The sequence below is a fragment of the Lampetra fluviatilis genome, chromosome 53 (assembly GCF_964198595.1).
Source record: "Lampetra fluviatilis chromosome 53, kcLamFluv1.1, whole genome shotgun sequence".
Classification (NCBI taxonomy): domain Eukaryota; kingdom Metazoa; phylum Chordata; class Hyperoartia; order Petromyzontiformes; family Petromyzontidae; genus Lampetra; species Lampetra fluviatilis.
The window spans coordinates 7,307,367-7,331,640 of record NC_136327.1 but is presented as its reverse complement, the minus strand read 5'-3'; the positions used below and the strand labels follow the sequence as shown (position 1 = coordinate 7,331,640).

General features: G+C 55.0%; 1 protein-coding gene across 1 annotated transcript in view; it reads right to left on the bottom strand.

The window, feature by feature from the left end:
- Positions 1-24,274, bottom strand: part of SCAPER (S-phase cyclin A associated protein in the ER) — a 228,961-nt gene that overhangs the window by 122,648 nt on the left and 82,039 nt on the right. The window contains 6 exon segments of the mRNA XM_078879101.1: positions 288-443; positions 13,484-13,624; positions 15,991-16,102; positions 16,528-16,645; positions 18,098-18,194; positions 22,396-22,566. Coding sequence (XP_078735227.1) covers positions 288-443; positions 13,484-13,624; positions 15,991-16,102; positions 16,528-16,645; positions 18,098-18,194; positions 22,396-22,566 — 795 coding nt within the window.

The following is a 24,274-nucleotide window of genomic DNA, read 5'->3' as shown; positions in this document are numbered from 1 at the left end:
GCTAGAGGCCGAGACTAAGGACAGAGCGGCAGCCAAGGATGGAAAGACGCCCGACGGTAGATCCTTCGCGGAGATGGATCCGGATGAACCGTTGGATCACAAGACCGTGCGATATGGTGACGGTTCGGGGAGGCTTATATCGCCTAGAAGCAGAAAAAAGCCCGGCTCTAGCAATGCGACGAGGCGGGGCGATTTGACTGGAGCGAGGTTTTGTCCGGCGAGGGCCTCGCGGGGAGGCCACGGGAGGCCCCGCCGGGCCCGCGTGGGTCCGTGGTGCAGCGCCCCACCTGCACGGCCTCGTCGCGCGCCTGCTTCTCCTCCTGCCGGCGGTGCCGCTCGTCGCGAAGCTCGTTGAGCCGAACTTCGTACTCCTTGAGCTTGCAGAGAGCGTCGTGCCGGCGGTTCTGAGCCTCCAGCGTGTTGATGAAGGCGATCTCGTTAACCTGCGCACGCGCGCCGGAACACGGTGAGACAAGGACGGCCCCGCTCCCCCCCCCGCCCCGGTTAACAACGCAAAATACGCGACGTGCGTATTGACCGAGTGTGAACACGACCTTGCGGTGACGTGAATGGGTTTGAAAATATCCCTCTCGTCCGCCAGTACCCGATTACCTGGCAGCAATTTCATGAGTTGTCGATTGGTTTTGTTTTCAATAGTGGCGAATGTAGCGACCTCCAGTGGCATCGTAGATCACGTGAACCAATTTCATACGTAGTATATTAAACATAAATAAATTATAAATAACTCCTACAGACACGACTCACTGGACGTATTGTGAATGAGACCCTATACGTTCTGCACACACACAGACATTTTTAATGGTTGCGTTTTTGACTGAGTTGACCTAGTGGTAATCCTCTCTTAACACGAATACACCTTTTCCACTGAACATCCGAGCCGTGCCGTGCGGCTGTCTTTCCGCTCGCCATTTGCCGTGGCAATCCAGGACCTCGCAAGAAGACATCCGAATCTGGCTTGGGGGCAAAACAGGGCCAGGGCGAGGGGCTCACGACGCGTTCATTGCACGCGATGTCAGTCAGAACGACTCAAGCACGGCCGTCACCGCGTCACGGAGACGCGTCTCGGGCTCGCTCCTTCCGCATTACGTCAGCGGCACAGCTCGGTTTCTGCAGTGGAAAAAACACGACCTGGCGAGCCGCGCTGGGCTGGCTCAGCAGCGCGGCCCAGGTGCGGCTCAACTGTACGGTGGAAAGAGAGGTATGATATAGGCAAGGGCTCATCTTGAGAAAATTCCATAACGAAGCGCTCGTTTTTGGCTGAGTTGATCTAAAGGAAGCCAACCACCCGTGTCCACGCTGACCGACGTGTGGCCCTTGCAAAGGCGGCCATTTAAGGCTGAGCTGCCCCTGAGGAGGCACGCGCTGAGTGCTCTCTTAGCCCCGAGTGACGGTGTGACCTGCAGCCAAACCCATCGCGGGGACGGTAAATATTCACCGGAAATTTTTTTTTTGGGGCTGACACCGCCACCTCCACCAACGCCGCCGCCGCCGCCGCCCCCGCCGCCCCTCGTCAAGACGTCAAGACGGAAACAATGTGAACCGCCTCAAAACACGGCACCGAAGCTCGGGTCAGCGCCAGCTCACGCAGAATGGGGCTGGCAGCGGCCACAATGGGGGTTGCGGTGTCGTCGGTGTGGGTGGCGTTTGTTTGCCAGTCGGGCAAGATGTAAGCTCGGAGGCAAATAGTGCCGGGGAGAGAGAGCGAGTCACATTCCTTGGCTTAATCTGAGCCTGCTCTCCTCCTTATCCCCTGTGATAATAAACAAGCTGAAGGAGGGAGGGTGCACGTCTTCGCGAGCCGCTCGCTGCCATCTCTTAGGAAAACAATTTGTGTTATTTTTGCCAACCGACTTTTTTACGGTGGACGGGCGCGTACCTGAGATTCTGAACACGTGACTATTCACCCCTCCCTCCCACCCACCCCTCCCCCCCCCCCCACCAAGCGATTCTATAAATCATTACAATTCGCAGCACGCGAATCGGTAGTTGGCAAGGCGGTTCGCGAACCACGCGGCGAACCAGGAAAAGCAGAGTTCATTTGCAACGCGAACACGGGGAAACCGGAGTTCGATTCCCAGCCACGGCTGCAATCGGTGGCGCGCGGACATCCTAGCCAATCTGACGTCATCCCAGCACTGAGCAAGCGTGGTCCACAACCCCCGCGGGCGACGTGGCGTGGGGAGGCCTTCACCCAGCAGGGGCCCCACAAACAGCAGTTGCATTATATACGGGCGCCACGGTGGCGAGATGTTAACTACCTCGCCTGGTATACAAGAGATCGTGGGTTCGATCCCCACCCTGACGCCTGTATATTTGGAGTTTGCGTGCTCTCCCCGTGGTCGCGTGGATTTTCCCGCGGGTCCTTTGGTTCATCCCTCCACATTAAGAAGCATGCGTTTGAGAGTATCTGGCTAACAAATTTCCACGTAAGCCACTTCTTTTAGCCATCATTTGTGGCCAGATCGCTTCTGAAAAAGAGCTACACAGCTCCGTGAACTCTACCTGGTATAAAAAAAAAAGAAATAGTTGTCACCTTTATTTATGTATTTACAAGGGATCCTAATGGAGTCTCGGACATATTTGTTTCAAGATCGTCCTGTTCAGGGGGACGACCCCCACTCTTGACAACAAAAACAATTTCGCGAATTTACTTTCGCTTAACCGAGGACGGCACACCACACCGGGCAATGATGATAATGGCCGTTAAGTGTGTTGTGGGTTCGTCGTAATGTGGGAGGGACGCGACGTTCAGCGTCCGTGACAACCCCTCGCCAAGAGGACGGCATGGGCCCCAGGGGGCCCTGCGGTCTCAGCCCAGTTAACAATGACAGCAAAACAAAAAAAATTGAGAGGTTTATTTTTCTTTCGATTAATTAAAGCCCCTAGCCCAGATCTCCGAGTGCTGCCCCTTTATATGAATGCGCGCGTCGGGGCGATCGGCAACGGTTGTGAGCGTGCGACTTAATTCGTAACGTAAGCTTGAGCGTTGGGCGAGCTCAGTAACAGGAGGCGCGCATTACGTTGGTCAATGGTGGTCATGTCCCAGGGACATTCTCTGATGAGGAGACGCGGGTCTCTTTCGTCAAGTAGCATCCGTGCGCTCCGACATCACACGTGCAACGTAAGCGGAATAGCGAAATGACATGTTTTTCTTTTTTAAATATGTTTTTCAATTTCACGTGACACGACGAAGAATCCGTTAGTGTAACACCGAGTAGAATTTCGCGACTAATATTATCCATGAAAGAGGTTTTTGGTTTAGATCAATTAGTAAGGTTGACACAGCCAACCTTACTAATTGGCTGCGTCGGGTGGTGGTGGGTTTAACGACACATTGATATTTACGCGATCTCACCTAAAAACCTCGATTATGAAGAAGCGGTGCATTATCGCCGCGTTAGAGAACGGCCCGCAGAAGAAGACTTCGCCAATCTCCTTTCCGAGATCCCTTCAAGTGATCATTTTCATCACGCCAAGGGGAAATGTCCACACGGCAATTCAATCACAGCCCTGGAATTCAGCTAAATTAACTGCACAAAACAAACGTAGTGTGATGGGAATTCAAATTTTATTTACAAAGTAAACGGCGAGACCATTAGCTCGCTGCACCGGAGAACCCGGTTGAATCGCAAAATGTATCCATCATGCTGCTGCTCAAGCACAAATAACATAAAACTCAACACGTTCGTCAACGACACCGTGGCCTTAAAAATAATAAAAAAGTATAAAATCACGGTCGAGCAGGCGGGCGAAACCCAGATTCCGGCCCAGAATCACAGCGGCGCCGGCTCGCTGCTCTGACCCCAGAGACACCCCCTGCTCTTCGGCAGAAGCGCCTTGTTGTTGTTGTTGTCATTGTTGTCGTTGTCGTCATTGTGCATTTAAATGAAAGCCAACCTCCAGTGAATGCAAACCCCGGACTGCGGGCCGGTACGGCAGAAAGCGGTGGGTGTCCCCTCGGCTCGGGAAACAGACACCACCACTTTGCCGGTTTCGGAGCCGGCACAAGATCCTATAATTGCGGCAGGGAAGGCGTTACCTGGTGGATCAGGGCAGGTAATATAAACAATTACGGAAGAGCCAACTCCGCCTTCCCACTTACAGGCAAAAAAAACCCACACACACAAAGGCTTGAGCCGCACACTCGCACACACACACACACACTCCTATTCGCACACACACACACTCCTATTCGCGAGGACACTCAAACACGCACACACTCCTATTCGTGTGCACACTCATACACGCACACACTGCTTTTCGCGCATACACATGCACACAGTCCTATTCACGTGCACACACAGACACACACTTATATGGGCGTGCATACACACACTCTCATATTCGCGTGCACATTTACACACAGACTCCTATTCACACGCACTCACACACACACGCTCCTATTTGCATGCACACTCACACGCACACAAACCCATATTCGCGTGCACATTTACACACACACACACTCCTATTCACGTGCACCCTCACTCACACACGCACACTGCTATTCACGCGCACAAGAATTCCTATGTGCACGCACAAACAAAAATGTAAACACGCACAAACCCACGCACAGAAATACACGCCTTTGAACACATACACACGAATAAAAATGCAGGCACGGCACACGAGGGGGTGGGTGGCCAGCACCATGCCTGACCACCTTTGTGTCCCCAGTGGCGATGTTTACACACCGCATTAGCTACTCATTTGAGGCTGAGTCGACCAAGGGGAGGCCCAGGACCGGTTCAGATAATCGTCACTGGCGTTGGCCCTGAGCGGGAATCGAACCTCGGGTCGCCGGGTTCATAGCGCAGGGCGCTAACCGCTACACCACCGCTCCCCACATGCTGGCAGGCACAAGTACGCACAAAGAAACATCCTTGATGTTTATCAATGTCGAGGAACTGCACAGGTGCCAAGGCAGTAGCGCCGGGACACAAATGTCATTTTGGGGGATTGGTTTCTTCTACGACGCTCCTGAAACGAATCTAGGAAAAGCGAAACCTTCGTTTTTTTTGTGGCAGAAAAAAATGCTTGCCGTAGACTCGTCTTTTGAAATTGACGTAGACTTTTGTTAACCGTTGCTGGGTTTTTGTTTGTTTGTTACATTTTTGGTAGGCAACGCACTAAAGATCCCCCCCTCCACCATAGAGCCATAGAGACTTTTGGGGAAAGTGCTGCAAGAAAGGAGCTACATTCAGGACAGCACCAGCACACAAGGCAAGGAAGGGGGTGGCCTGGCCAGCGCCAATGCCTGGCTGCCTACGCATGTCCAGGATTGACTGTTCACACATCGCTACCCCGGTATTCAGTGAAGGCGAAAGATGGTCTAGGAGGCCCAGGACCGGAACAGATAATTAGCGCTCGTCTTATAGCTGTGGCCGGGAGTCTAACTCGGGAGGCTGGGTTCACAGCGCAGAGCGCTAAGCACGACCACTCCCATACAAGGAAGAACGCGCGCGCACGCTCACACGACAGCATCAAGGCAAGCCGATAAGACATGAGCCCCAATGAGTGGCACGCAACTATCCTGGCACAATACCCTCTCAGGCGTAGCCCACCTTAAAGTTTGATCCATGCCACCCACAGGCCCCCATTGTTTCCCCACACCCACAAGCAACCCGACTATTTTTGCATCCCAGGCTTAAGCCCAAACATTGAGTCGAGTGTAAACAAAACACGATGGGAAAGGTGAGGCCGTCTGCGTTTGTGCGTGTGCGTGCATGTGCGTGCGTGTGCGCGCGTGTGTTCTGTATGGTGTCAGGTGTGGGGAGTGGTCGTGTAGTGGTTAGCGCACTGCCCTACGAACCCGGCGACCCGAGTACGATGCCCGCTCACGGCCAACACCAGTGACGAATATCTGAACTGGTTCTGGGCTTCCCCTAGGTCGACTCAGACTCAAATGAGTACCTGGTGCCGTGTGTAAACATCGCCACTGGGGAGACAATGGCGGTCAGGCGTGGTGCTGGCCACCCACGCCCTCGTGTGCCGTGCCGGCCTTCACAGGTGCTGTTCGCTAACGGCACTTGCCCCAACAGTCTGTTTAGCCGACGGGGGATCTTTGTCTTTGTATGGTGTCAGGTCCTCACCCGCCCTCCAGTTCCATCCTTAATAGGTACTCGCTAACAGAGCTCGTGTGAGGAGCAGAAGCACAATGGCGACCGGAGCACGATTGACAAAAATATATTTACATCGATATATATTTTTTGAAATAACATCGTTGTTACATTCACGTACATTCATTAACGACAGGCGGACGGGCAGCCCCGGGCCCCACTGGCATGTGAGTAAATAAATACAAGCCGTCGCAATCGTTAGCTGGGCCCCGCGTCCCACAACAAGTCGGGGCAGCAGGGGTCAAGCAAGTGGAAGCGCAGGTCAAAGGTTGGCGGTGGGACTCCAGGGCTGGGAGGTGACGGGATCGGCAAGGTAGGACGGCGGTGGTGGTGGCTGTGGTGGCAGTGGCGGTGGTGGTCGGTGGCAGTGGTGGTGGCAGCTATGGTGGTTGTGACTATGGTGGTGGTGTAAGTGGCGGTGGCACCGCGAGGGTTTTTCGCGTCACGGAGAGACGTGGCAACGCGAGATCGGCGAGGGCGCCTTGCCGGGTAAGGAGTTGTACTGTACTGTGGAGCAGGAGGCGGCTCACATTAAGCAAAGCACGTTGACTCACACGCCCACCGCCCCCCACTGTGTCTAATCCCGCTCTCCACCACAAAACGAAGAACACAAAAACATAAACCAATAATGATGGGAGATAGGAGACGACAAGACAAGTGAGGGAGCTAAGAAAAACAACGAACTTACAATCCGGCTCCCTGGCTGTCGGCTCGAAGCCATGACGATGAGAGGCGCAGAGAAGGTTATTCTGTTGCGTGGGGGTTGGTATTGATAGTGCGAGTGGACATCAGTTTCTAAACCATGTACGAGACAATGTGCCTTCTGCAGTGTAGGTGGCCTTGCTGTGCTGCATCTCAGCCCAAGCCACCTGCACCGCCACCACCACCGGCCCCGCGACCAACACCACCCAAATGGTCACAACCGCCGTCCCCAGAATCAGCACCGCCATCAACACCGCCTCTACACAACACCACCACCAACACTGCCTACACCCAACATCACCACCACCGCCATCCCCACCACCAACACCGCCAACACCCAACACCACCACCGCCTCACCACTACCATCTCCACCACCAACATCATCTGCAACCAACACCACCACCACCCCACCATCACCAGCACCACCACCACCGCTGCTTCGGTGGGACCGTCGTTTTAAAAGCAGGGCGGTCGCTGCCGTGGGCGTCATTAGGGCGTCCCGGCGCTCCTTTGTGCCGAGGGATGCGCCTGTTGGTGGTTCTGCCATCAGCATCGCGTGGGGGAGAAAGAATTACCGAGCTAATGGACAGGAGGGGTGGGCGTTAAGATCAGAGGTGGCTCACTCACTGGTTGTTGTTCGTCAAGTGGGGAGGGTCGTTCTCTCACGTTCTTTGACGTCTACGCGTCGGCGTATGATAGCATCACTAACCACACGTTCCGGAGCGAATAGTTGAGGGCTGCTTCGAGGAGTGAGGGCTTGGGCAGGACGTGTCGCTGGGGGGGGGGGGACGGCCGCATCGGCGAGACACTCATCGAACCACACCCGAGAGGGCGCCTACCGCAGGAGATGGAGCCACGGAATCAGCTCTTGTGCAGGCGCTAGACGGATTGTTGTCAAGATTGCAGGACGTGAGACAAGGCGACGGTTCAAGGAGGCCTTCATCCAGCAGTAGACTAGATGGTGGCTGTTGACGACGACGATAATATCATCGTGTCCGTGTACACTCACCGCCACCACGTCAGATAAAGCAAATCGACTCATTGTATCGCGAGCCCGGTTCTGCCGCTGGGCGATAAAACGTGACGCCGCTACTGGGAGCGCTGTGCGGGGTGGCGCTGCTGGGGAGCGTGGGGGTGGTGGGGGGGTCGACGGAGCAGAGTATTTTTACTTTTCCTCCCATCCACCTCATCTCCCCGACAGAGAGAGGTGGGGAGGTGGGGGGATGGGGGGGTGGGGGGGGTGGTCGTGCGAACGCGTGGCACCGGGGTAATCCCCCCCTGAGCGGCCCGTCACACGGAATCCTGCGCGTGAACCGCCGCGCGGCTCTCGGGACATTTAGCGGGATTAGGGGAGAGGGATCGCTGACGAGCCACACGGCGCTGACGCCCACAAGCATTTATCTTTTTCTCACAACAACCTAAGGCGGGCGGGTTGGGGTGGTTGGTTGGTTGGGCGGTTGGTTGAGTGGATGGGTGGGTGGGTGGTTACTTGGTTGGTGGTTGGGTGGGTGGGTGGGTGGTTGGTGGTTGGGTGGGTGAGTGGTTGGTTGGTGGTTGGGTGGGTGGTTGGGTGGGTGGTTGGGTGGGTGGATGGGTGGTTGGGTGGGTGGTTGGTTGGTTGGTTGGGTGGGTGGTTGGTTGGTGGTTGGGTGGGTGGGTGGTTGGTGGCTGGTTGGGTGGGTGGGTGGTTGGTTGGTGGTTGGGTGGGTGGTTGGGTGGGTGGTTGGGTGGGTGGATGGGTGGTTGGGTGGGTTGGTGGTTGGTTGGTTGGGTGGGTGGGTGGTTGGTGGTTGGGTGGGTGGGTGAGTGGTTGGTTGGTGGTTGGGTGGGTGGTTGGGTGGGTGGTTGGGTGGGTGGATGGGTGGTTGGGTGGGTGGGTGGTTGGTTGGTTGGTTGGTTGGGTGGGTGGTTGGTGGTTGGGTGGGTGGGTGGTTGGTGGTTGGTTGGGTGGGTGGGTGGGTGGTTGGTTGGTGGTTGGGTGGGTGGTTGGGTGGGTGGTTGGGTGGGTGGATGGGTGGTTGGGTGGGTTGGTGGTTGGTTGGTTGGGTGGGTGGTTGGTTGGTGGTTGGGTGGGTGGATGGGTGGTTAGGTGGGTGGTTAGGTGGGTGGGTGGGTGGTTGGTTGGTGGGTGGGTTGGTGGTTGCTTGGTTGGTTGGGTGGGTGGGTGGTTAGGTGGGTGGTTGGTGGTTGCTTGGTTGGGTGGGTGGATGGATGGGTGGTTGGGTGGGTGGGTGTGTTGGTGGTTGGTTGGTTGGGTGGGTGGGTGGTTGGTTGGTGGTTGGGTGGGTGGGTGGATGGATGGGTGGTTGGGTGGGTGGGTGGGTTGGTGGTTGGTTGGTTGGGTGGGTGGTTGGTTGGTGGTTGGGTGGGTGGGTGGATGGGTGGTTGGGTGGGTGGTTGGTTGGTTGGTGGTTGGGTGGGTGGGTGGATGGGTGGTTGGGTGGTTGGTTGGTGGTTGGGTGGGTGGATGGATGGATGGGTGGTTGGGTGGGTTGGTGGTTGGTTGGGTGGGTGGGTGGTTGGTTGGTGGTTGGGTGGGTGGTTGGGTGGGTGGTTGGGTGGGTGGATGGGTGGTTGGGTGGGTTGGTGGTTGGTTGGTGGTTGGGTGGGTGGGTGGATGGGTGGTTAGGTGGGTGGTTAGGTGGGTGGTTAGGTGGGTGGTTAGGTGGGTGGTTGGTGGGTGGGTTGGTGGTTGCTTGGTTGGTTGGGTGGGTGGTTAGGTGGGTGGTTGGGTGGGTGGGTGGATGGGTGGGTGGGTGGGTTGGTGGTTGGTTGGTTGGGTGGGTGGGTGGTTGGTTGGTGGTTGGGTGGGTGGGTGGATGGGTGGTTGGGTGGGTGGGTGATTGGTTGGTTGGTGGTTGGGTGGGTGGGTGGATGGGTGGTTGGGTGGTTGGTTGGTGGTTGGGTGGGTGGATGGATGGATGGATGGGTGGTTGGTTGGTTGGTTGGGTGGGTGGTTGGTTGGGTGGATAGGTTGGTGGTTGGGTGGGTGGGTGGTTGGTTGGTGGTTGGGTGGGTGGGTGGATGGATGGATGGATGGGTGGTTGGTTGGTTGGGTGGGTGGTTGGTTGGGTGGATAGGTTGGTGGTTGGTTGGGTGGGTGGGTGGTTGGTTGGTGGTTGGGTGGGTGGATGGATGGATGGGTGGTTGGGTGGGTGGGTGATTGGTTGGTTGGTGGTTGGGTGGGTGGGTGGATGGGTGGTTGGGTGGTTGGTTGGTGGTTGGGTGGGTGGATGGATGGATGGGTGGTTGGTTGGTTGGTTGGGTGGGTGGTTGGTTGGGTGGATAGGTTGGTGGTTGGGTGGGTGGGTGGTTGGTTGGTGGTTGGGTGGGTGGGTGGGTGGATGGATGGATGGGTGGTTGGTTGGTTGGGTGGGTGGTTGGTTGGGTGGATAGGTTGGTGGTTGGTTGGGTGGGTGGGTGGTTGGTTGGTGGTTGGGTGGGTGGATGGATGGATGGGTGGGTGGTTGGTTGGTGGTTGGGTGGGTTGGTGGTTGGTTGGGTGGATAGGTTGGTGGTTGGTTGGGTGGGTTGGTGGTTGGTTGGTGGTTGGGTGGGTTGGTGGTTGGTTGGGTGGATAGGTTGGTGGTTGGTTGGGTGGGTTGGTGGTTGGGTGGCAAAGGCCGACGAACTTCTACGCGTCACACGTAGGGGAATTACGTTGAGCTTGGAAAAGTGATCGTCTCTTCCCGGTCCAAATCTGCCCACCAGTCTGCATGCCTTGCGCTGCCTTCAGAACGTTTACTCGTAAAGGTTTCCGTTCAATAAAAAAGGCAGTGGATTTTTCATTTTGTCGTAAGTATGAATCGAAATGTTATCACAAGTCTTTCCGATTTTACTATTTTGGGAATAATAATTCCCTGCACTTTGTTATTTCTACTGCTGAATGAAGGCCTCCCCACGTCGTGTCGGTCAAGAGAGTCGTTTGACCATACTTCACCATGCAGGCCAGTGTGGCTTTGTGAGGACGAACTTGGTGAGTCGCGGTTGGAGTAGAACAAGCCTCGTCATGACGACCACGATGACGTGACCCAGCAGGTGGCGCGCTTACCACTCGTTGCAGAGGTTCACAGTTCGAATCCAGTGGCCGCCCTGGTTATTACTGCGGTGTCAAAGTAGAACTCAATGACAAGAGCAAGGCCCATTGTAAGCCGGTGTCAGGTTCCAAATTGGGATTACGCACCACAGTCGTGGCTCCTCGACTGGCAGACTGATGCCTTCGGCCATTCTTGCAAATGAAACTATTCTGGTCTCTGGAGTTCTTACGAAATGAAACAAAACACACTTGGAACTCAACAACGGTGATGATGCCACCGATGACGACAATGGCAACGATCGTGCTGATGACAGTGCATATCCTGCAGCTGCCGATGGTGCCGATGACGCATGCTTCTGACGACCACGATGATGATGATGATGACAATGAGACTTTTTCCCCCCTTTGTAAACAGTCTCGGCATCGAATGGCGTTTCCGCTTCACATCGTCAATTATCGGCCACGATTAAGAATACGAGAGACGCGTCGTGTGCGCAACGGTTAACGAGCTGCGACGGGGTGAGGACAAAGGCTGGATGGGTTTTAGGGGGCGGAGAGAGAGAGAGAGGAGGGGAGAGGAAGCGAGGTCGGCGTAATGTGCGCAAAGCCGAGCAGGAATGCGGGCCAAGAGAGACGGTCATTAGCGAGAAATTAAGCAGCACTTGAATGTGGCTCGCCCGCTAATGCTCACTCACAAGTGGGGTGGGAGGGCGGGTGAGGACCTGGCTTAAAAGCCAAGTTTCGCTCGCTCGTCCGCCCGCTCACCCGCCCGCTCGCCCGCCCGCTCGCCCGCCCGCTCGCCCGCCCGCTCGCCCGCCCGCCCGCTCGCCCGTGTGTGTGTGGCCCTTAATGTGGTGAGCGGTGATGCAGCGGTAGTGCACTCTGTTATGAACCTGGCAAAGAAAGTTTGATGTCTGCCCCATCGCGAATATCAGTGATGAATATCTGAACCAGTGTTGGACCTCCCCCGAGGTTGACTCTTAAAGAAATTTCACTCGGTGTGGTGTGCAAGCATCGGGCATTTGGAAGACAAAGGCGGACACAGTGGTGCTGGTCACACCACCCCCTCGTGCGTGCCGTGCCGACTTTCATAGGCACTCACAAACAGCACTTGCCCCAACAGCCTGTATGGCGATATGGAGAGTCTTTAGCCCTTAGAACAGCTCCACCCATCCCCCGACCACCCCCGCCTCTGCCCCACCCCCGCTCAACCATGTGACCTCCACACAATCTGTTTACTCATCATTCATCACCAACACAGTTACTCTCTGCATCCTCACTCCAAGATCCACTATGTCATCGTGACTTTGACGTCATCGTGGCGGAAGCCGTTGGTGGTACCACCACCACCAAAACCACCACCACGAACACCACCACCTCGCCAATGCGTTCTCCCCTCTGCCAGATCGCACGCGACAACCTCCAAGGTCTGCCCTGACATATGTGCTCCGGATAAGTTATAAGATAAGTTATAATTGAGTCGTTCAACCTCCAACGATGACACCATGTGAGCACAATGTATTTTCCGGAGGTACGTCTGTAATGTTACGAGCTTGAAATCAATTACGACAATCACGATGACTTTCAAGGCGCTGTAACACGGCAAGTCGTTACACGGGCGGCTAAAGTCATGGGTAATTTTGACAAACAGCGTACACATCTTAAACTCTGCACTGCTGGTGGTCCGCTAGGCCTTGAGACGTGGCTCCCTCGAACTGATGATTTTCTTTCGCAAAACACCAAGCGGCGTCGACCGTCTCATTAACGCGACTCGCTGAGATGGCAAGTTCATTATTTTCACGGCTTCTCGATTCAGCATTTCAAGAGTAGTCTTAATTTGGGACACTGTGTGTTTGGTGCAGGGGCGGTCTGCGAGGGTGAGCGGAGATCCGCGGGTCCCAGAAGGTGTGGCACCCACTGCCCACACTCGAGCATTACATTGCACCCACAACGCCACTTTCAACTTATGCAACAAAAGCTTCGCTAAACAATAAAAATCAGCAGCGAAACACATTTTTTCTTTTTTCTCACAGCTAGAATTTAGCCAAACGAATTGCTAAACCAAATTAAATTGCGCATTTTGTAGAAGTCAATGGTGATCAAGCAAAGCCCATCATCTCGCCACACCTGCGAACTAGGCGGCCGAAACCCCGACTCAAACCCAGGATCTCAGCAGGGCCAGTTCAACAGTTCAAAAGGGTTCTCTCCACATAAGTCAAGGCATTTTTTTGTAAATTAGCAGCTACTTCAAACAGTAAAGTTAGCTGTGACGGTGCCACCTGAAGACGGAGACTTGTGTTGCCTCCGAAACGTCGTGATTTATTATTTTATTTCTATTATTATTTTTTTATTTTAATTTATTTTAATTTTTTACCCACGTGACTTTACCGAAAAAAACCTAAGAGTATGAATCCTTGCAGTCACGAAAGCTTCAAATCTAGAATTAGCAGCTACATCGTGAACGACGGGATGTGACCGGGTAAAGGTCGTGAGGTCGCAGGTTAAAAGTCAAGAACCGCAACACAGGGGCGGCAGTGTGGAAGCAGCAGAGGGTAAAGGTCTTGGCGGGGGGGGGGGGTGGAAAGAGGGGGCGGCGCTTCTGACCTTGGCCTCCTCCTCCTGCGCCTTCTTGACGATGGCCTGGAGCTGCAGCTCCCGCTGGTACTCGGCTCGAAGCAGCTTCTCCTCCATGATCCTCCGCTTCTGCTCCAGAAGCTCCTCCTTCCACTTCCTCACCTCCTTCACCTGCGGCGGAGGCACAAAAACAAAAATCATGGGCTGAAAGCGCGGTTACTCCCACCTCTTCCTAAAACATCTGGCGAGCGTGGTAGAGAAGGTATTATATTATTTTATTATGTTTTATTTTTATTATTTTATTATTTCCATTCTACGTGACTTTACCGAAAGAACCAAGAAGATGAATCCCTGCCATCACGAAAGCTTTAAATCGAAATTCAAGGTCAAAATACCCCACATGGAGTGGCTCTCTAGAGCTCCCCCTAGTGGGGGCCCTTCCAACTGCAGGGGCCTGAGCAAGTAATTGCAGGGCTGTGCCTGATATATTTTTATTATTTTGACAGGAGGCGTAGGACTTGGGGTGGAGGGGGGGGGGGAGGTGTGACGCGGTGGGGCGTGTGGGCGGTGGAGGAATACGAGGCAATTTCTTGTGAGAAAAAAAAATCGCAGCACAAACACGTAATCCGAGCGCCGGGGAGTAGCGTTTTGGCCTGGAGCTTAGAGCAGGACACGGTGCAAGGCTCCCGAGCCTGCAGCAATACACCAGACAATTGTCCTGAAATGAATGGGCACGGTGGGTGGTGGTGGTGGTGGCGGTGGTGTTGGCGGTGGGGGCAGCGGGCTGTGTGGTGAGTGCGAGAGAGATGGAGAGAGATAGACGGGGAGGGAGACTGCGAGCTGGGCTGTGCCAGACTGCTAAGGGATTGCAAGTTTGACCGGGAAGTGAACCTTTGACCTGAGGCCGCCTCTGACACCACCCCTCCCCCGCCGGCGCTTGCCGCTGCTCAGCGCAGGTTACACTCCTGTTGAGGTTGCTGACCAGGATGACCACGAGGTCAGCAGAGGCTAATTTAACTCGCCACCCTTTCTCCATTGTTCGGCCCATTCATCTTGTCCATTCATTGTCTGTCCTTCTTGTCCGTCAATCCATAACAGTCTGTCTCTGTCACCTTTCTGTATTTCTCATTTATGGATAGATATCTTGTCTGCCCATCTCGTGTGTTTTATCCGTGTCTTGTGACTCCGTACATTTTCCCCTGCTGTGTACCTTGTTCATCCATTTATAAGTCAACCAATCCAGGCACCATGCTTGTCGAATCAATTTTGTCTGTTTGTCCATCTGCCAGTCCACCCAACCTGAATTTTTGTCCCTGTTCACGCATCTGATACATTGTTATATTTGTCTACCTGTCCATAAGTCTATCTGTCTATCTGCCTGTCCATGTATGACATGAATCCATTGCGTCCATCTGCCTCTCCTTCTGTCTTACATGGTCATCCATCTTGCCGACGCCTCTTGTCCACCTGTTTGTTTGTCCACCCATCTGTACGCGAGTCCATCTTGTCTGTCCACGCATCATGCCCACGCGTTCGCTTCTAAGTCCTTCCGCCAGTCAGCATCTTTCCCAACCACGAGACTCGTCCCGCCCATCCCTACAAACCAATCGTCCGTTCGTGCGTGCGTCCATCCACCAGTCCATGTTGTTCCGTCCACGTAGTCTTGTCCGTCCGTCCCCCCTACCTACCCACCAGCCAGCACACCTTCCACCCTCTCACCCACCGACCCACGAGTTCATGATCTCATCTTCCTGTGTCCCCCGACCAACGAAGAGTGGGGAGGGCGGTCAATCGACAGCGCTGCATTGTAATTAGCTCGCTCAGGGAGTGAGTTAAGCCCAAACCTTTTTACGGCCGACGAAGGATTTTCTCCAGGTAATGGCAAGTGATCCTGGGCGGATGCGGTGGCGATTAGAAGCGCAAGCGCGCACGAGGAGGCGAGCGAAAGAGCGAGGCGGGGGGGGCGACATGAGCGAGTGGGGGTAGAGCGACCACGTAGCTCCAGCCGGCTGGGCTTAGTGCGGAGGATAATATATGAAAGGTGCCTTTCTTCGTGCGATTCGAGAGGGCCCCGTTATTTAAAATTGTTGCTTGTTTTCCCGGCCCCGTATCGTGCGCCGTCATCTGTTTAAAAACCGCCCGCTCTACCCGCTTGACCCCGCGGGGTAACGTACACCCTCGGCGCCCGCTCAGGTGTCAGACGTGGAAATAAACGGGCCCTCGCGCACCGCGAAAACCCGAAACCAGAGGAAAACAAAAAAAAAATCTGAAAACTTAAAATAAATGATGGCTGGGTTTCGCTCTTTGGCTGTTAGTTTATCGCCAAAAGTCAAGTCGAAGTCATGCTGTGAACATGATGATGATGGTGATGATGGTGCTGCTGGGGATAGTGGGGTCTGCGTTTGGCTGTGGTGTGATTGCTGGAGGTTGTATGGATGATGATGAGTGACGATGATGATGTTGCTGATGATTGAAGATGAACATTGTGATGAAGATGATGCTCATTAACATCATCATCATGCAAGGGGGGTACTCACCCTCTCCATGAGCTTCTGCAGCTTGAGCGAGTTTTCCTCCCGCAGTTTCTCCCGGATCTGCTGCGCCTTCAGCTGCTTCTCCTCGTGCTTTCGCTTCGACTCGGCAATCGTCCTGAGAGCACGCAACGCACCACGCAACGCACCACGCAACGCACCACGCAACATACCACGCAACGCACCACGCAACGCACCACGCAACGTACCACACAACACACCACGCAACGCACCACGCAACGCACCACGCAACGTACCACACAACGCACCACGCAACATACCACACAACACACCACGCAACGCACCACGCAACGCACCACGCAACACACCACGCAGCACACCACATCACGCAGCACACCACACAGCGCGCCACACCACACAACGTACCACACAACGCGTTACAACGAAGGCGGCTCTGCCGACTTTCCGCTGCGGGCAAAGTCAAAGGAGTTGAGCGAACGGAAGGGGGTGCGCGTTGTGGAGCGGAAGCGGTTTGACCCAGGGAAGGAGCGAGCGTGCTCGCGACCTCGGACGAACACCCACCGCTTGCGCGACGGGGACGACAGCTTCTCGTGCATCTGGATGGCGTGGCCCGGTGGCCGGGGCGGTTCGTCCTCCACCATGTCGCCCCACGACGTCGTCTGCCGCCACGACTCACGGGCTGCGGAGAGCGGGGCCCGCGGTTCGTTTAGAGGGACGAGGGGAGGGTGGGCCCGGCACTGAGGGTCAACCGGGTTGGGGCAAAGCGAGAGCGCTTCGCCGACGCTGCTGAGACGAGACCGGTGTGAGAACCCGGGGCTGCCACCTGCGACTGAGTCAAAGGGGTTCTCAAGGTGTGAGAGAGCGTCGGTAAGTCCTCAGGCAGGTCACCGATGATTTTTACCCTAGAAACACACGACTCGTCGACTTTTAAGACGTGTTCTTTCATACGACATTTGCAAGGCAACTAACAGTACACTGCCGTGGCCGTGTGTTGAGTCCAGCAATACGTGCCGACGGCATCAGGAGTTGCTCGAAGTGCAGCGTCTGTACCTCCCCGCCCCCCCCCCCCCCGCGTGTCAGTGGACCCAAAAGAAAATGAGTGGAACAATAAATGGGCTTGGAAAATCTGGCAAGCCGGCGAAGCAACGGATCAATTCAAGAGCCAGAGCACCGCCGCCGCCGTGCGCAAACACAGAGTGCAGCTCTGCAACGCAATTTGAAGAGAGGTCAACATAAGAATGGGTTTAGAGTCGGTGGTGAACGTGACGAGCAACACAGAGGTATGAAGGTTTGAAGACGCGGGAAAATACAAGGCCCGTAAGCAAAAAAACGAGGCAGAGTAAGAAAAAAATCAGCAAATGTCGGCGTTGATCAAAACTATGATTAACAGGAACCCGCAGAAATTCAAACATGTGGATTGACGGCGAAGAAGAGTTGGTTCACAAGTGAGGTGGTAAACAGATCGGTTTCGACGTACAGACAGCGGGCCTCGGGCTGCAGGACTACGCTTTAAAATAAATATAATCAACTCGAAATCCATCACGACAGATTTATAACAGCAACAGCAGGAGGCGGATAGGCAGAAGGGTGAGGTACAAGTGAGCCAATTCACATAGGTAGGCCTTGCCTATACATTAAATATGCAGGCCTAACCTAACCTGCTCAGGTATAAAATAAAAAAGATCAAAACATAAATATTGACACAAAAGAATGGAACTGGGTAATTACAAAAGCATCAACCTCTAGGAAGACAGGGAGATAAGACACCCAGAAGACGAAGGATTTGCAATACAATTATAAGTTACAATGATATGCACAAGTTTCGTGCATCTTCTTGGTTCTTTCGGTAAAGTCACGTAGAAACAAGTGTATAATAATAACAATCATCATCATTTACCTGACTTTTTTCTACGTGACTTTACCGAAAGAACCAAGAAGATGAATCCCTGCAGTCACAAAAGCTTTAAATCGAAGAAAGTTTTGTGCAGTGTATGTGTGAGCAGTAAAGCGTTGGTGTTGGTGGTACAGACCACCTTCGTGAAAAAAAAGTCTTAAGACTGTCCGAGAAGCTTCCCTGCGTCAACAAGTGTGAATAATAATAATAACAATCATCATCATTTACGTGACTCACCCTCATACTCTGCCATGATGTCATTCCAATCCATGTTGCTCAGAGGTCCCTCCAGGTTGAAGGGTAGGCTCAGCGATGACATGGTGGTCGTGCTGGCCTGCACGGGGAGGTTCAAACCAACACAAGCTACCACAAAGCCGCTCGCCTCACCATACTCGCTCATCTGCCCGCTCACTCACCTGTCCACGCGTCCGCTCACTTGCTCACTCGCCCGCTGACTCGTTCATTCAATTGCTCTCTCATTCACTCATTCACTCGGCAGCTACTCGCTCGCCCACTCGCTCGCCCACTCGCTCGCCCACTCGCTCGCCCACTCGCTCGCCTCACCGTTCAGTCACGCGCCGACTAACTTAACCACGAACTCACTGGCTCATTCATTTAGCAATTCACCTACTCACTGAACCAAATCAACGTCCGCTGTGTACAGTAGCTACAGCGGAGCTCACCAAGAACCACAATCTTTTTCAGAGGAGACCTGCACGCCTGCCTATATGCCCTGTCGGTCATTTTCATTCATGCTCCTTGTTATGTAATGTGACTTGCACGTGCATGTGTTTGTATGTATGCCAGTATTTATTCATGTATATGCGAGTGGATATGTGTGAGTGTATGCAGTGTGTATTCGTATTCCATGTTTATCTGTGTCTGTATGCGTGTAAAATCATGTCTGGGTGGATGTGTGTGTGGGGAATGGTCGTGCAGTGGTGAGCAAACTGCGCTGCAAACCCGGCGACCCGAGATCAACTCTCGCTCATGGCCAATATCGGTGAGGAACATCTGAACCAGTCCTGGACCTCCACTAGGTCGACTCAGCCTTGATTGGGTATATTTTGCATCAGCACTGGGGAGACAATGGTGGCCGGGCGTGGTTATGGCCACACCACCTTCTCGTGCATGGCCATGTTGGTCTCATGGTGCCAAACCTGTCAACCCATTATCAGTGACCTCCCTTATTACTGACCAATTCAGATCTTATTGGTCACCCCATTCCCTTATAAATCTCAACGTTCATCCTACAAAGTTCCATCACAAGGGAGAAACATTAATAGATAATCACCACAAGTACACTCACCACTACTCACCACTAGTACACTCACCACTAGTACACTAACCACTGCACACCTGTCAAGCCCTTATCAGTGGCTACCTTATTACTGACCAATTAAGACCGTATTGGTAACCCCCGTTCTCTTAGAAATCTCAACCTTCATCCGACAAAGTCCTATCACAAGATCACAAGGGAGAAACACAAACAAATAGACAGAACATGTTTTTACTCAATTTGCCTGCACAACCGCATGGGTTTACAGGCATGTGGTGCTCGCTAACAGAACTTGTCTCAGCAGAATGTGTGGGTTATGCAGGGCATCTTTGTCTTTATGTGGGAGTGCATGCACGTGGAATGCATCCCTTGCCCAAATGGGCCTCACCATGTTCCATTACCGCTCATTGTTTTCGCAAAAAAAAACACGGCCTCATCTCTGCTAAGCCTTGGCCACAAGTGCTCAACCTAATTGCCCCTTTATTCCTCCCGAGGGGACCCCTTATTCTCAGCCCAAGTGTCAGACGGCCAAATACTCATCCACAGGCCACACACAAGCTTCGTACTCGATCATCCCCACCCACCCACCCAGCCACTCAGCCACCCACTCAGCCACCCAGCCACCCACTCAGCCACCCACTCAGCCACCCACCCAGCCACTCAGCCACCCACCCAGCCACTCACCCACCCACCCAGCCACTCACCCAGCCACTCACCCACCCACCCAGCCACTCACCCACCCACCCAGCCACTCACCCACCCACCCACCCAGCCACCCAGCCACCAACCCAACCACTCAGCCACCAACCCAGCCACCCAGCCACCCACCCAGCCACTCAGTCACCCACCCAGCCACCCAGCCACCCACCCAGCCACTCAGTCACCCACCCAGCCACCCAGCCACCAACCCAGCCACCCAGCCACCAACCCAACCACTCAGCCACCCACCCAGCCACCCACCCAGCCACTCAGCCACCCACCTAGCCACACACCCACCCACCCAGCCACCCACCCAGCCACTCAGCCACCCACCTAGCCACCCACCCAGCCACCCAGCCACCCACCCAGCCACTCAGCCACCAACCCAGCCACTCAGCCACCAACCCAGCCACTCAGCCACCCACCTAGCCACCCACCCACCCACCCAGCCACCCACCCAGCCACTCAGCCACCAACCCAGCCACTCAGCCACCCACCCAGCCACCCACCCAGCCACCCATCCAGCCACCCACCCAGCCACTCAGCCACCCACCCAGCCACTCAGCCACCCACCCAGCCACTCAGCCACCCACCCAGCCACTCAGCCACCCACCCAGCCACCCACTCAGCCACCCACCCAGCCACTCAGCCACCCACCCAGCCACTCAGCCACCAACCCAGCCACCCAGCCACCCACCCAGCCACTCAGTCACCCACCCAGCCACCCAGCCACCCACCCAGCCACTCAGTCACCCACCCAGCCACCCAGCCACCAACCCAGCCACCCAGCCACCAACCCAACCACTCAGCCACCCACCCAGCCACCCACCCAGCCACTCAGCCACCCACCTAGCCACACACCCACCCACCCAGCCACCCACCCAGCCACTCAGCCACCCACCTAGCCACCCACCCAGCCACCCAGCCACCCACCCAGCCACTCAGCCACCAACCCAGCCACTCAGCCACCAACCCAGCCACTCAGCCACCCAACTAGCCACCCACCCACCCACCCAGCCACCCACCCAGCCACTCAGCCACCAACCCAGCCACTCAGCCACCCACCCAGCCACCCACCCAGCCACCCATCCAGCCACCCACCCAGCCACTCAGCCACCCACCCAGCCACTCAGCCACCCACCCAGCCACTCAGCCACCCACCCAGCCACTCAGCCACCCACCCAGCCACCCACTCAGCCACCCACCCAGCCACTCAGCCACCCACCCAGCCACTCAGCCACCAACCCAGCCACCCAGCCACCCACCCAGCCACTCAGCCACCAACCCAGCCACTCAGTCACCAACCCAGCCACTCAGCCACCAACCCAGCCACTCAGCCACCCACCCAGCCACTCAGCTACCCACCCAGCCACTCACCCACCCACCCAGCCACTCAGCCACCCACCCAGCCACTCAGCCACCCACCCAGCCACTCAGCCACTCAGCCACCCACCCAGCCACTCAGCCACCCACCCAGCCACTCAGCCACCCACCCAGCCACTCAGCCACCCAACCATCCGCCCATCCAGCCACTCACCCACCCAGCCAGCCAAACAGCCACCTTACCCTCCACTGGTCACCCAACAGCTTGGGCAGTGACAGCTCCTAAGGGCCACGGTGACCCCACGACAAACACCCTCTCTGCCCGGTCTTGATTCCGACCGATACCACAAACCCCGATCGCTCATTCACCCAAAGCCTGACTCAACGAGGAACTGGCCCCCACATCCCAAGGCGCGCACCTCCTGAAAAGTACAGAATCTCCCACGAATACACGAGAAAAACATTGTTGTTATTGTAACCCCAACAATGACCCCCTCCCCCCTCCAAATCTCCAACCAATGACTGCCAATCTGTAACCCTAAACCCCACATGCCTGACCCTAACCAAACCTCAAATCCATAACCCTTCAACCCAATCCTTTAAATCCAAAACAAAAATCCCATTGCCTTCACCCCAAATCCACAACCCACAGCCCTACCCTGAACGTCATAAACTCGAACACTAACTGATCTTTACTCAAACCACCAATTACTAAGGATAACTAAGTCCATATACATAATCCGATCACCTAACTCCAAACCCCTTATCCGAAACTATTACCCCACTGCCTAATCCTAACCCAACACGATTAATGCTATAACCCTATCAAGTGTACCTCTAAACCCAACCCTAACCCAAACCCCCTGAGCAGACAGTCTCACTCACAGACAGTTTGTCCATCTCCTAACCTCCAACCTGAACCGTTTAACCCCTCAGCGATGCCCTGACCACTGAGCGTAGAGAGCGCCGCTCACTGAGAATCATCTTGCTGTGTCCACCTCCTACCCCCCGAACCCAAACCCGAGAACCCCTAAACCCCTGACCTCCCTGGGGGGAAAGTGTCTCTCGCGCTCAGAGTCATCTCCTAAGCACGACCCTAACCGTAAACCCCTGACCCCAGAGCGAACCGCAGAGTGTGGAGCGTAGCTCCCTGTGAGTCCGTCTCCCAACCCGTTACCATGACCCCTCGACCCCTGACCCCTGAGCGTTCCGCTGGGCGGGGATCGTCGCTCACCGACAGCTCGCTCTCCGTGTCCGTCTCGCCGGCCGTGTCCAGGTCCTGCTCGTCCAGGATCTCGCGCGTCAGCTGCTCCTCCTCGGCGATGGCGTTGGCGATCGCCTCCTCGTTCTCCCGCTCCAGCCGGCACGCCAGCTCCTCCTCTTCTGCCAGCACGGCTGCCATGCTCTGTGGGAGATGCGGCGGTGGCAACGGGGCGTCAGTCACCGTCGATGCCGTCGGCCACCGTCGGCCACCATCGATCCCGCCGCCATCTCGGACGGAAACTTCCGTTCGTCAGGCCACGACGTGTCCTGCCCAAGCCCGCCGTTATAGCATTTTGTATCGAACTAGGGCCGGCAGGTTTATTTGTTTAGGAATGCAAAGTCCCTAGGCCAAGCGTTTGCTTCCGGTACCACTGTGTTGAGGGTGAGTAGGCCTCCGCTGAGTCGGTGGATAGGACCGGCAGCCAAACTGCGTCGAATCAAGCAAGCCTGACTCTGCTGTTTGAGACACTGAATGTCGAAGTTGGTCCAGGGTTTTCTTGACTTGAATCTATGCTGCTGAAATCGTGCACTCCCAGAAGGCCTTGTGTGTGTGGCTGACGGTTCGGGCAGGATTTTTTTTTTAGCAGTCAATGCGATGATGTCACTAACCTGCGCGTATCCTCCAACCCACGTGTTCCTGCTTTTGTTTCTCATTGTAATTCCAATGCCGTTGTTGAGAATGAAAAGTAAAACAAAACCAATGCGTCCCTTAAAGACGAGTTTTAATCGACGGGTAGTGCCTGTTATTATCCATAATAAAGGTGTTTCGGGTTAGATCGCGTAAATATACATGTGCCGTTGAAACCCGCAACCACCCAACATGGCCAATCAGTAAGGTTTGTCACGTAAGCAGAACGTGCCAATTCGTTACTAGTTCAGCACTAACCAGTTGTGTCATGGAGAGTAAACCCACAACTTTTACAATCCCAGTCCCGTGACATTTCGCTGGTAACAACACCAGCATCATCAGGCGACAGCCCAGAGCCGAGAACACGTGGCTCAGAGACATGGAAATTGGAACAGAAACTGAAGAGTTCGACGTGAAGCAGGGAAAAAAGCCAGCTTGGAATTACCTCGGTGCAGGGATTGAATTCGATTCTGGGGCTCTCGATGCACAGAAACAAACACGTGCTACAAGTTGCATCCCATCGTCAAGCCACTGCTGTGTGAAGGCCTCTCCCCATGCTGGTCCATGAGGGTTAGTCAAGTGGGGGGTGGGGGGGGCTCAGCAGTGGTACAGACATCGCGCGGCACTGGTGGCAGACGTGGCCAGGAATTGAAATCTGGTTACCGGGTTCAGAAAGCAGTGGGTCTAACCACCACGCTTTCGCTCCACGTTAGACACGGACATACACGCGGACATATGCACACGTAAGCAAACACATACTTGATGCATGCACATACACACACACACATATATTACCACACACGTATACAAAGAACACCCATGTAGCCTTGAACAAACTATTTGGGCAAGTGCCATTCGCAAGTAATTATGAAGACCGGCACAGCACAGAGGGGGGTGGGGTGGCCAGCACCATGCCCGACCACCTTTGTCTCCCCAGTGGTGATGTTTACATACCACACAAGGTACTCAATTAATGCTGAGTTGACCTAGCGGAGGCCCTGGACCGGCTCAAATATCCGTTCGCTGTCATTGGCCGTGGGTGGGAATCGAACTCGGGTCGCCGAGTTCGCATCGCAACGGGTTAACCGCTGCACCATTGCTCACCCCCCCACCCACACAAACACACACACGCGTGCACGCTCTCGCGCACGCACGTACGCATGCACACGTATGTCCCCAGTGCCCCAGAGCGATTTAGATGGCGCCGGGGACTGATGGCCTC